At 43.7% G+C, this 14,025-nt stretch overlaps 1 protein-coding gene across 3 annotated transcripts in view; it reads left to right on the top strand.

Moving 5' to 3' along the window:
* Window positions 1-14,025, top strand: part of GSK3B (glycogen synthase kinase 3 beta) — a 252,063-nt gene that overhangs the window by 72,938 nt on the left and 165,100 nt on the right. For all 3 annotated transcript variants that reach the window (XM_019476256.2, XM_014603981.3, XM_014603982.3), the window contains exon 2: window positions 9,084-9,277. In XM_019476256.2, coding sequence (XP_019331801.2) covers window positions 9,084-9,277 — 194 coding nt within the window. The remainder of the gene's footprint in view (window positions 1-9,083; window positions 9,278-14,025) is intronic.

Here is a 14,025-nt window from a genome sequence, read left to right as displayed (position 1 = left end):
CAACACAGAATTTCCCTGTGTTGTTTTTAGCTAGTAACTTTTCATCTAGAATTCTTAATTCCAAGAACATTTCAATAAGGATGGCAGGAGATGTCCAGCGCACATCCCTTCTACACATAGATATGTTCCTAAGAAACTGGATCCTTTGTCCTCTGTGATTTTATGGCTTGTAACAGATGCAGCCTGCTCCCCTATCTGTGCTTTCATTAGCTTAACCTTGAAACAAATGGTTAGTGGCTCAAAACAAGGCTCATCTTTTGACAAGCGTTCCAGTCTATTTTGCCCACTTGATCTTTCTGAAATTTGGTCATGATCCAGCCATGCAGATCTTTCCTAAAGGTGCGAGTAATATTAGCTTGGTTAGACTTATAAATGGGCAGTACTAATTCCTCCTGTTTTATTACCTATACTCTTAGCATTAGTGTAGACTGGCAGTTCCCAGTCTGTGGTACATGTACCCACCAGTGTTGCATGTTAACAGATTTATTATAATTACTTTATATGACAAAAATTTACTGGTGGTACGCAAGGCTGAACTGAAAAATGTGCTGGTGGAACGTAAGGTTGTATCGTTTTAAATTGGTGGTACACGATCTGTCAGATTGGGAAACCGCTGTTGTAGACCATTATTGTATTTCTTCTCCTCTTGTCTCTTAGTGCTGCTGTTAATATTGATCTTGACCTAGTGCTAATTTAGTGGTTATCTGTTTGCCTGACTCCTGGTTTGAAGTTTTCCTGACTAGTCTAGCCAGTCTCTGTCTGGATGGAGGTCATTCAGACAATTGTCTCCTTTCCTTAATAGAAAATGACTTGTTCCACAACACTGGAACCATCTGCAGTGTCAGATGTACCAGATAGGGGTAAAAACTGCTACTTCTTGGTGCCTTTGGCTCACAGGATTGAAAGGAAGATCTCAGAGAAAACGTTGCTCACCTTTAGTAAACTTGGGAGCATGATAAAATAGTATGTCCTTTGAGAGAGATCATGTGAAGCATTGTTGTTACTGCTTCATATGTACTGGTTTGCCATTGTCTCCTGAATCTCATCGATCCATTCAGGCTGCATGTCATTTGTTATACTCTTTGTGCTCATGTCCTAATTCTAATAAATAATGTTTATTCACATATTAATGGTTAATCTTCATATATTTGTAAAGGTAAAGATCTCTTTATTTGTGTCTTTTAAATTGTAAACCAAGCACTCAGTATTCAGTTTATTTCTGTTAAGTTGGCATCAAAAGTATTACTCTGTGATGCTGGGAGTAAAAGTATACCAGGAAGATGGGTCTAAACCAGGGGTGGGCTAAATGTGGCCTGCCAGGCCATTCTATCTGGCTTGCGGGGTCCCTAAAAAATTTAGAAAATGAATATTTATCTGCCCCTGCCTGCCTGTCATGCGGCCCTCAATAGCTTGCCAAAACTCAGTAAGCGGCCCTCTACCCAAAATAATTGCCCACTCCTGGTCTAAGCAGACTATCCTGTTTTTGCCCAGCAATCGTGTACTTGACCAGGGTCTCGCTAGTACAAGAGGTTTTGAGTTTTGACTTGCAGAGTTCCTGAAATGCTTTTTTCAAAAGCATAGGGCATTTTTACACATGCTCCCAATGTGGTGCAGGGCACTTCTTTAATTAGCAAGCTGTGCTAATTTAAAGTGCCCTTGTCATGTGTATCAGTGGCACAGCATGCCTCTGTGCTGAGAAAATGGTGGCAGTGTGCTTTTTAAAGCACACTGAGCATGTTTTAGACTGCACTGCTGCCATTTTCTCACTGTGGAGGTACGCTGCACTGCTGATGCATGTAACATGCGAAGCTGCCAGAGTGCGTCAATTTTACTTGATTAATTGAGTCAGTTCCCAGTGTGTTGGAGTAGTTGCCTTGCACGTGTGTAAGTGCCCAGAGTCCAGGCTCTGTTCCTGTGCACCAGCAGGAACAGAGCCTGGACACAAGCATGGAAAATCTATAAGAGTTTGAAGGGCAGGGCATCTTATTGGTTAGTTTGTTACAAGCAAGTAGTCTGCTGATATTGAGGCATTTAGGTGTGTTGAGTTGGCTTGATTGAATGCTTTGTTGCTATTAAATGATTTTCCTAACTGTCATGTTCACTAAGGTAATTCACTGTGGTCAGGTCTCTGGAACCCTCAACCAGTAGTCAACAGCCTGCATTTTCCACATAAAATGGGCACAGTTTTCTGATCTGGACAAGATTACTAGGTGAACAGTGTTAGTTTTTTACTGTTTGCATTTTGAAGGCTGTCTTCAGTCATGTAAACTTAACGCTGCAGTTAGATGAAAGCTTAGATTTTGTGATACAGTTATGCAGCAGTTTCCAAAATGCAATTATTACGCGGACAGTTGTGTAGTCACATAATTTTGGAGCCTGACCACATTTCCTGCAGGAAGTCTTGTAGGGAGGCTAATTGTCTGCACAGATGCTTACCAGGGAATAATAGATAGTAGCAATACCCTTGACCCGAAGGAGACTGGATTGCTTCCCTCCATGCTTTCTCCTCTTCCCCATGATGCCGAGTCACTGTAGTTTGGGGTCAGGAGCAGTCTGTTTGAAATAAGGCAGTATAACATTAACCTTAATTGTCCAGAGTTTTGTGCGACTTTTTGCATTCATTTGATACTTAGGGATGGGAAGAAATATCACTACTATTTGGTGACTTGCTCCTGTCTATACCTGTAGAGAAAATCTATAATATGTACTTCTAACGCAGCTTTCAGAACCTGGTTGAGTCCTTCAAAAGCAACCTATGTTCTAAGGGAACAGCTTAGTTGAGGGTATTTAAATATGTTGCATCTTTACATTCTTCTGGGTTTGTTGCTTAATGCTGGATCAGCTGAACCAAAACTAGAATTCAAGTTGGAAGTGTTAGCATTTGAATTCAGAGTCATAGAAAAGTTAGTGATGTGAAAAAGTATGCTCCCCACCCCTATTGAGCATCAGGAAGGATGGAGGCAGGATTGAAGAGAATCCTGTCTGGTGGTGACGCAGTCAGTATGGACAGGAGCCATGGGGCTGCTTGCCAGGATCTCCTAACCATTTCTAATCAGCACAAGTGCATAAACAGAGGATACTGGAAGGAAAAAGGAAGGTGTGGAGCAATCCCAGGGAAAACCTGAAGGAGCTGTCATGATTGGAAGTACTAGGAAAGAACAGTCACAGCCCAAGGTTTCCACGGAAGGTAATTTGTTGGATGTTTGCAAGATGTCAACATAAGGTGAAGCACTATGGAAAAGACTTGGACTTTGCCCTTCAATTTAGAAAGGAAGCAGTCTTCAGTGACTTGAATAAGGATGTAAGTTAGTGGGGAGGATAGAAGCAGGATTAGAAGAATCAGAGTAAAGTAAGTGGCAGCTGTAAATAAGCATGACTTAGCTTAGAGATGGTGCAATGTGAGGCTGAGGACACTTTCTGGGATTGCATGTGCAGAGAGGAAGGATCCTAAGATGTTTTAGGAGGATGTGGTAGTTGAAATGTAGTGAGACTGAAAAAGTCACTGAAGGTCAGACTTTGGCAAGTGGGTGGAGTTTAGACAGAAACTTGAATTTAGACATACTCGTAGCACAGAAGTTAAGATGACAAAGTCAAAGCAGGAAAAGAACAAGTGAGGGATCTTGTTAATTTGGACTTTCCTCTTCAAATAATGAAGAGGAGAAAGGAGGAAGAGCATTTTCACATAGTTAATGGGAAAACCCAGCTATGAAAGCATAAATTAGAATAGTAAGATTACTGGGGTTTCCTCCAGTGCTAATTGGAGAGGATTCTGACAGAGAGCCAGATCAGCCTCTTAGTCTTTCTACTCTAAAATACATTTTATCAACTGTATTTCCCCTTCTGTTAGGTATTGCTTAAAAGTGTTTATAAAGCATGCCATGGAGTTTGACTGAGCCACTAATAGACATCTGCATCTAGTACGGTATTGATGCGAGGGAATGTATTTCAGCAAAGACTAAAAGAAATCCGCTTTTCATATGGCAAATATTTGGCAAATTAAGTTTCTTCAAAGCTTTTATTTTTGTGCCTGAACCTCAGAAATGTTCCCTTAGTAATAACTGCTATTTAAATTTGTGTCTCTTCTTTCATGTGAATTTTATAACAGAGCAGCCACTCAAGAATGTGTTGTTTGTTTTAGGTTTTTTAAAGCTTTTGTGAATTGGGTTAAAATTCACCCCAAAAAGATTGACAAATGTTGTTTAAAGGTTAAATGGTAAAATAAGACTCACTAAGTTCCCATCAGAGGATTGTAAAATGGACTGGAGTACCATTTAGAAGCTAGAAAACAATAGGCACAGTCAGGGGCTTGAATGGGGGGTGGGGTGGGGATTTAGGATTTTCCAGTTTAGTCTTTAACTTCTGAATAACTTTGACATCAGTAAAATGCATGTCATCAGCAATATATGGAGATTTAATATATTGAAGTAAGTGCTTTGAGTCCTTCAGATGAAAGGAACTATAGAAGTACAGGGCTGTATAATGATAGAACAGTTCCTGTTTCACATCTGTGCACCTGTCCAGGGTGTTGGAGAGCCTATTTGCATAGCTGTAGTCTGATTGATTGATTTTTTTTTTTTTTTTTTTTTTTTTGATGGGGCTCCTGTGCAAGGCCTATTCCAGTTTCAGTTCATTTGGATTTTATTTTAGTTGGCTTAGTGATGTACTTGAAACCAACTTATTTCATGCAAATATACTGTTACGGGCTCTTTGGACTGATGTTAGAGATGCTTTTAAGTTTTCTTAGTGTTTGATGTTTTGTTCCTTCCTGCCTCAGCTTTTCAATAGAAATATTTTCTTAAATATTTTACTTTTGTTGTAGACATTTCGCATTCAAAGGTATTGAAGTATTGTGTGCTTCCAGGACAATTGTCTTCCTGGGACGTGAGCATATAACAGTTGATGCACAGTTAGAAAGTACAGCAAATCCAAGTGAAGTATTAAGTTTCTTATTAAGCCAAAGTTTGCTATAAAGCTGCTTTTCACTACTAGGAGTTGCAGCTGGGAAAACAAAGTGGTGCTTGTAAAAGCAGCTCTCTCCTCAGTAGCTTCCTGTAGCAAGATCAAGCCCCAGAGTGCTCTGTGATTTCTGTCCAGTTCTTTCCATGTACCCTCACTCCCCCATCCCCTCTCCCCTCCCCCACCCCCCCTTGCTTGCCATGTCTTGCTGATAGTATTTGATTGGGAGAAAGGGAGGCTGCCCCCAGGGTCCCAAAGTGAGCCTGTGTCTGCTACCCATCTGTTGGCTCCACCCAAACCCTGCTGATCCCTGCCTTGCCCTCAGGTGCTAGTTGGGGTCCTCTGTGCTCTAAATTGCCTTAAGGGCTAATTCCATGGTCTCCAACCTCCCCCACAGCTACACCCATGCCTTGCAGATATTACGCTTCATCACTTGGGTGGGGTACTTTGCCCCAAACTAATGCCAGGCCACCTCAGGCCTCTTCACCTTCATTGGGGCCCTTCAGACTCTGGTTTTACCCTTCTCAGGCCCCTTGCTTTCTCAGTTTCCTCACCTGTCTTGGGATGCAGGTATCTGACCCTGGTTTTTACCTTCTCGGGCTCCTTGCCCCTTTTGAGCTATGGCCTTAACCCTCTCAGCTTCAGACCTTCTTTACCACTTTCCCAGTTGTGCCTGTCTGCATCTTGAATTTGGGCCCTGGCAGGGCTCAAAACACCACATGCCCTTTGGGAGTCTTGTGAACTCCTCCCCTGTTAGTCTTGCTCCCCTGTTATAAATAAATAAAAAGAGGCAAGCAACCACCTAACATACAACCTCCTTCCTCCCAGCAAACATATAGGAAAAAAAGAAAGTGTGCTATTGCTTTAAATATTAACCTTCTTCATACTGGGTCTTACTTCCCTGCAAGCTGTCAGGTCCTTCCTCGCAGGTCCCAAGGCAGCTCCGGTATCAGTCCAGTGCTTCGCTTACAGCCATCTGGCTGCAGAGCTCTTCTCCCTGTGGTCTGCAGGGCCAGACTGCCTGTCCTGGCCTCAGGCACTGGCTTTATGTACCTCCTAAACCCTGCCTCTTCCAGTCAGCTGACTCTGCAGTTGGATGGATGGCCTCCAAGGCAACTTACAGCTGCTGCTCTAGCTGCTTTAGCAGTGCCCTTGCTGCCTCAGCATGGCTTTGCTCTGTGGTCCTGTTGCAGTGCAGCTAGCCCTGTTATAAGCCTCTGGCTACCTGTTCCCCTGCAACCCATGCATTATGGGCAGTGTTTCCCCCTTCCCCAGACCTGGGGAGCTCTCTGCTGCTGCTGTCACCTTAACAAGAAAGCACTTCCCATCTTTGCTGGGGCTAGAATCAGGAGGCACTTATACACATACTCTTTTTTCCAGTGACGCATTGGAGATCCACTGCTTTCTGCATGCGAGCTGAGGCTAACTGCACTGAGTTGCGTGCAACTGTATAAGTGGCAAAATGTGCATCAGTGCTGAGAAAATGGTGACGGCGCGCTTTTGAACTAAAACACATAAGCGCACTGCTGCCATTTTCTCAGCGCTGACACGCATTTCACCGTTTATACAACTCCATGCATTGCAGCACTGGGCGCTTCTCAAAGCACCCAGCACTGTGACATGCATGCGTAAAAATGCCCTTTATTTGCCATACCTGTTTGCCGTCTGACCTGCGTGTAAAGAGCCATCTTGTGGTTCTGGCCCTAGCTAAGAATAGGACACTCATAGTAACCATTGTATGGTCCTGAACATATCATTCAACTTCAGCACGTTAAGTATGCAGGTGTGTAGGGTGTAGGCTCACTGGTACAGGACCTGACAAGGCAGCGTTAGGGCTTCTTGGTGGTACCACAATACAAATAAACTTTATAGCATATTTTATAAATATGCTTTATGGACATTACCTAAGTTGTAAAAGCAAAAGGTATATTTTTAGAAATACAGTTAACACTGCTGAATTGTAGAATAATAGAAAGTTTACGTAAACTATAGCTGGCTGCCTCCTTGCTTGTTAATTCTTAGTGCTTGTATCTGTGAAGTCCTTACTATGGATTTTGTAGACTAATCGTTAAAACTACCGTACCTGTGTGTTTTTGTGGAGGAAATACCTAGGTTTGTATGAAAAGAAATGTCAGGAAAAAGGAGTCTAGTCTAGTCTACATTGAAGCTGCTTGAAATTTAGGTTGTGGAAGCAAAGTAGCTCTTAGCTGGGCTAATTAAATATTTTAGTGCTTTCATTCTTAAAAAAGTAAGAGTTTAATGGGTTCAGTTAGGAACAAGTTTGCTTGTGGTCTGTGGAAATTTTTAAAGAAGCTGCGTAGCTGCCATATCTGCTCCTCTGCTCTGTGGGAATTATCTGGGTAGTCTAGGGGGCCAGCTGGAAGGAGCTGCTGGTAACACTCTTCAGATCCAGTGGTGGCTGCTGGAGTTGCTGGCAGAGGAAAGCTCCGGGGTGTTCCTGCTGCCAGCTGCAGGTTCAGACCCTGAGCAGTATCAGTAGAATAAATCTTCTGGTACTTTCCCTTAAACCTTGCTGAATTTGCTCTGGTCCTCGACATTGTAATGTTGCAAAACTTTAACCAGTTTCTCTATAAATGATTTGCTTCTACTACAAAATCTGACCGGCATGGTTTGAAAAATATCCCTGGTACACCCTAGCCTCCTAGCAGAGGCAAGAAATGTTTATGCTGTCACAACCTGGCCATTTCCAGAGGAATTGGTTATGTGATGTTTATCTGTTGTTTTTAATTGCAATTAATAACTTTTGTCATGATGATAATGATATTTAGACCTCACTTTGCCATCTCCGTTTTGTTGTTCGTTTTTCTTTTCTTCACAGGCTTCGCTCCATTTCTTTGTTTTTAGGAACAAGTCATATCTGCGGCCTCTCTTCTCTCTCCCAGTAATCCCTTGTCTGTTTTCTTTCTACCTGTGTGTTTTCTAACTCATTTAGTCTTCTCTACTTCCTCTTGAAATACATCTGTGTCCCTCTCACCTTTTTGCAAGTTCTTTCAGGGAAGAACCTGTCTTCTGCATATTTCACATCAAGTGACTAGCACCCTTGCATTACTGAGCTTTATAAAAACAAAAAACCAAAAAACCCAAACAAGCAAACACATCCACTACCTCTCCTTTGTCAACTTGAAAAAGCACACAATATCTAATAGAGGATTAAACCAGGGGCAGGCAATTATTTTGGACTGAGGGCCACTTACTGAGTTTTGGCAAGCCATCGAGGGCCACGTGACAGGCAGCTAGGGGCAGATAAATACTAATTTTCTAAACTTTTTAGGGGCCCCGAAGGCCGGATAGAATGGCCTGGCGGGCTGCATTTTGCTCGCCCCTGCGTTAAACTAAAGCAAAAAAACCCAAACAAACAACCCCACCCCCCAACAAAAGTCAGGTCCCAGTGTAATTGAGCCAGTGCAAAGGTTTGGCCAAGATAGACATTGTTAAAGTAAAGTGCAGTTTTGTTGGAGAGGGAATTCTATCTGGTTTTGAGCAGCTGCCACCTGGTGCATTCTCCTAAGCGACCTTTCCTTTCTGTGGGAGGTAACTTTCATGAATGCAGTGAAATCTGTTCTGGTCACCAAGGGGTGAACGCCTAGTGAAGATGATAAGGCTGTGGACACATAAAGGGCTGCACCCTATGGTGTCATGATAGGCACCTAGCATACAGCCCAGGGTGTGTAGATAAAGAGATCTTGCTCTGCTGGGAAGGCTGTTGGTTTGATTGCTGTAATTACAGTAACGTATCAGAACGTGGATTGATTCTTATTTTAATAATATAAGTCATTAAATGCATAGTACCACTCACATTGATGGAAAAGAGAAAAATTGGTAATTTTGCTGTCCTGCAGACATGCCAGAGTTGGGAATTGTTGAATCTGAAAAAGGGGACATTTTATTTCAAGTACAGTGTAAACTAAAAAATACCTTTGCTAAATGTGTTGCAACAAATAGGCAGCATGTTAAATCTTTGTTTGCACGCCATCTTTTTTCTTTTTCCTTCCTGTCAAATAAATTTGGTTGAAAACAAGTATTTATACACTTGTCTGTTAAAGTGTGCTGTATATATACTTTTATGGATGTACATCAACTTAATTCCATGTTCTTTGCTTACACAGGAGACAAAGATGGCAGCAAAGTGACTACAGTTGTAGCAACTCCTGGACAAGGGCCTGACCGACCACAAGAAGTTAGCTATACGGACACCAAGGTGATTGGCAATGGATCTTTTGGTGTTGTGTATCAAGCCAAACTCTGCGATTCAGGAGAGCTTGTGGCCATCAAGAAAGTGCTGCAGGACAAAAGATTTAAGGTGAGGCTTGCATATAGCTTTGACCATTCTGTAAGAATCTAGCTGTATTCTAATCTGCTTCCTTTTTCCAGTAGCAAATCTTTCGCAGACATGCTTTCTGTTGAGTTGTACAGACATGAGCACTAAAACTTGAATTACTCATGCTAATTATTTTTTGTGTAAAATGAGTTTTGAAGTTGTAGCGTCATTTCCTGACCTTGGGTTGGGCTCCAGTGGCAAACAATTAACCAGGGAAAATAGGAAAAAGCTTTTGTTGAACTTTATCCTTTTTCCCTGATATAAGGAGACTGCTTTAATAATTAGTAGTGAATGTTCAAGTGGGATGGGCAGAGACCTTCAGACTTTGTTCAGGGTAGCTTTTATGTATGCACTGAGGGCCTTCTCAAGCCAGGAGAGACCTTGTAGACCAGGGATGGGCAATTATTTGGGCCCAAGGGCCATGTAGGGAGTTTTGATCAGCTGTCATGGGTTGGGTCAGCATCGTTGCCGTGCCCCCCCCCCCCCCCCCCCAACAACTCACCAAAACTCGTGGGGGTGGGGGTGCGTGGAGAAGTGTTCAGGAGTTGAGTGAGAGAGGCTGGGACCACATGTCTGAGCCCTTTGGGGTAGGGAGGGGCTATGTGTGTGGAGGGGGGGCTTCCTGGGCAGTAGGTCCTGGGAGCCTGCTGTGGAGGAGGTGGGGTGTGGGAGGGTGTGTGCAGCAGAACTGCCCTGGGTGGTGTGATCCACTCTGACCCCGCAGTGCTCTGCTTGGGGCTGAGCCCCACCTGCTTGCATTGGGGAAGCCTGTGCCACGTTCGTGCCAGTGCCTGCAGCCCAGTCTGGCGTTGCTCTGCACCCCCCACCTCCAGCAGCTGCTGTCCTCTCACTCCTGCCTCACCATAGTACACCATAGGAACAAGAGGAGGAGCCGCTGCTGGAGGTGTGGGGTGCAGAGCAGCACTCGGCTGGTTGCAGCTGCCCTGGGAACAGCCTGCTGGAATCTTCTCCTCCCCCAGCACATGGGGCTCTGGCTTCAGCTTGCTGGAAGGAGGCTGGAAGCTGAAGCTGGAGCCCTGACATTGGGGCAGGGAGACACCTAGCTGAAGCTGCTTGCCCACCTAGAACAGTGTGATGCGGCATGACATGGTGCAGCAGGGGCAGGAACAGGAGCAGCTTCTGGTGGGTTGTTCCTGGTGTGGGTGTAGCTGCAGACAGTTGAGTGCTGCTCTGTGCAGCTCCTGGTCTTGCTCCTGCCCCACTGTGCTGTGCTGCTTCTGACAGGTGTGCAGGGCTCTGGTTCCAGAGTCCAGCTGCCTTCCACCAGAAGGCAGCTGGGAGCTGAAGCTGGAGCCTTGTACATTCGGGTGGGAGCTGCCTGGCCAAAACTGCTCGCCTGATGTAGTACAGTGCTATAGGGGCAAGATCAAAAGCGGGGGGCGCAGAGCAGCACCTGGCAGAAGCTACATGCTGGCCAGGGCCCAAGCTGGCAAGTGCCAGTGGGAGCCTAGTGCAGGCTGCCCTGATGCAAGAGGGCAGGGCATGGCCCCATGTGAAGTGCTTTGGGGGCAGCTGTGGGCCAGATCCAGTCACCTGGCAGGCTGGATCTGGCCCATGAGCTGTATTTTGCCCACCCTGCTGTGAACCCAGTGAATAGGGAATAAGTAATGAGCACAGGGCAGGTTTTCCTAACCAGGAGTTTGGTTTTGGTGGATGTGTATGGGAGGGGGTGGGGCATAAATTGCTATTTGTGGAGGTTTTAGTAGATGGGAGACTTAATAGCACCTTTCCGTGAATAATTAACAGGCCCCAAAAAGTTAATCTTTCCCTCTTTACTTGCTTTATATCTACAGAGAGGTAGAAGCCTAAGAGCAGACTAATCGGGATTGGTGCCTTGTAGTATGTTGTGCAAGGTTTACTATGATTTACTGTGCCTGGTGATCAAGTGGCATACATACAAATATGGTGTTGTATGGCTTATGGCCCCAATGGCTTGTGCTAAAGTACTTTATAGCCAAAATTCCTGAATTGGAGGATCATTTAAAGACTACATAGGGACAAAAATACTACCAGTTGTATTGGCAAAGTTCAGAGAGAAAGAGATCTTAAGACCAATGAGAAACAGATGGTGCCTGAGGAAGTCAACTTGAAAACCAGTTTTCATTTGCAAATTGGGCATCTCTTGATAAAGTCAGTAGTACCTCAAATGGCTCTAATGGAACTGTGAGTGGGACAGAACTGAACCTTTTTTCCTCCCAATTTGCTCCTGCTCTGTGAACTAGGCATCCTTTTTGGCCTGTCCGGTTTCACTGTTTGTGGCTGCACTTCCATTTTCCTGTTGTAGCATGCTGCTGTTCTCATGGACTGCTTTGTGGGAGCTTATGCAGGCATCTCCTCAAAGCCTGAAAGGTGGTGCTTATATCAACTAATGGTATCAGCAGACCTCACGTACTAAGTAGGCAGAGACAGGGGAGAGCATGCAGAGGAGAGGGGAATGGGAGGATATAGATGTGTACATTCCAGGCACTTACAATAGTTCAAAAGTGCTTTGAAACAGGTAAAGTGACAAAACAGGGATGGAAACTTTGCATTATTCTTGCATCTTCCAGAGAGTGACATTCCTGAACTTTGCACATGTAATAACTGGTATAGAGAATGCCTGAATGGAAGATGTAATTTGGCTTGAGAGGATGCTGTTCAGTTCCCTCTTCATTTACATTTTCAAGTGAGAAGCCAGTTAACTATTGCTGTTTGCTAACATTGTATGTGTGGGACTTAAATTAACACATCAGACTAAAATCTCTGCTGAGTTAAATTGTGCAATCCCATGATTTCAGTGGATTTGCATAAGGCCTAAGTCAGAATTGCCCTAGTGCACTAATTTCTGCATGTCAAACCCTTCAGATATTATCAGTGGTAATAATTACCTGGCCTCTTAATGTTTCCTTATAAATTCATGTAATAAGCACATTCAGTAGAATGTTTGTGCGTTGCTCTTGAACATATGCAATACTTTTCCAATAATAGTTATTCGGTGCAATGATTGTCCCAGGTTATATGCCTTCTGACTCTTCAATTTCCTTTAAGGAACTTGGAGAAAATGAACACAATGTTTGTATTGCCTTTTTGCTTTCCTTATTCATTTGGATAAGGTCCTTGACTCTGAGAAATGTTCACTTGAGACATGTGAACAGGATCTTGTTATCCTTGTTCTTCGTATTGGCTTCTGTCTAATTGGTTAGGTCAGATGTGCATCAGCACTGTATACATCTTATTTCTGAAGGCCTAACAATGTATCTGAACTAGAGGGAAGTAGTGGTACATGTATTTGAAAAGTTTTCTAAATAAGCAAGTTGTTTACATGGGAAGTCTTTCATTCAGCTAGCTTAACATGTTCTCAGCTGAATAAGATGCACTGCAAACCCCAAGGGCTTTCAACTTTCTATATTAAGCTGAAAGCCAAATTCCATCACCCGCTCTAGAAGCTAAGGTATCAAATTGGACAGCTTCTCTTGAAATGCCATAGCTTTTAATTTGAAAAAAATATGAGGTGGAAGATTGTGGAACCCTAAGTATGTTGCTGTAATGATCATGCTCTGGTCGTTGGTTCCTTAGTTGCATCTGACCCTGCTGATCAATAAACTATAGTTTGGGTATCCTAGCTAGAGGAGGACGAGGATGTAGTCTCTTAGGAGTCATCAGCTTTTGCTTTTGAGATAGGTAGAGAACACAGTATACATTAGGTCAGTGGCTCTCAGCCTGTGGCAGGGACGGGCGATTATTTTGGGTGGGGGGCCGCTTACTGAGTTTCGGGAAGCCATCGAGGGCCACATGACAGGCAGCCGGAGGCAGATTAGAAATTTAGAAAATTAATATTTAGGGGCCCCATGGGCTGGATAGAACGGCCTGGTGGGCCGCATCTGGCCTGTGGGCCACATTTTGCCCACCCCTGGCCTATGGGCTGCATGCAGCCCAATCGGCACATTGCTGTGGCCCATATAACATCCTGTTTAAAAAAAAAAAAGAAAAAAGTAAAGACATTTGACAGTGTAGAAATGAGGTATCACAGAATATTGATTTGTATTGCATTACTGTCGTAATGGATACAAAACATTTTTAAATGGATATACGAAGTGAGTTGCATGGATGCAACCCACATAACACATTTGAGGATGTCTACATATGCTTTTGTGTGTACCTAAACTTAATGCACATTTTGCCTAATGTACATTAAGGCTATTTAGGCGTGTGTTTACACATGTACATGCTAAGGCACATTAACGCAGCATGTGGACCAGCTTGGGACTAAAGTTAGTCCCAAGTCAGTTGACATACATAGCGTTAATGCACCTTAGTGTGTCTGCATGTGCGTTAAGGCACTTTAGCTATTCGTGCTTAAATTTGATGCCTGTTTTTGCAGGTATCAAATTTAGACATAAATAACCTAAAATCGCCATTTTTAAGGCATGTTAAGGGTGTGCACGTGTAGACCTGTGCCCTTAATGCATCTTAAAAATGGCTAATGCATCTTAAATAGGCATGTGTAGACATGCTTCGAGAGCTGGAAGTATGGCCCTGTATGGCATATAGGTTGAGAACCACTGCGGTAGGCTCCCCTTTGCTCCACTGATGGCACTCTTATCTTCCCTGCATTGCTCGCTCAGGTGCAAGGGTCCAATCTGGAGTCTTTTGCCATGACTACATTGGGGATTTTTGGGAAATCTCATCATTTTCTGATGGTACTGTGTAGCTCCACTGTGTTGATAACC

This window comes from Alligator mississippiensis, chromosome 1, assembly GCF_030867095.1.
Source record: "Alligator mississippiensis isolate rAllMis1 chromosome 1, rAllMis1, whole genome shotgun sequence".
Lineage (NCBI taxonomy): Eukaryota > Metazoa > Chordata > Crocodylia > Alligatoridae > Alligator > Alligator mississippiensis.
Note: the sequence above shows the minus strand (reverse complement) of the source record. Positions and strands in the feature narration are given on the sequence as shown.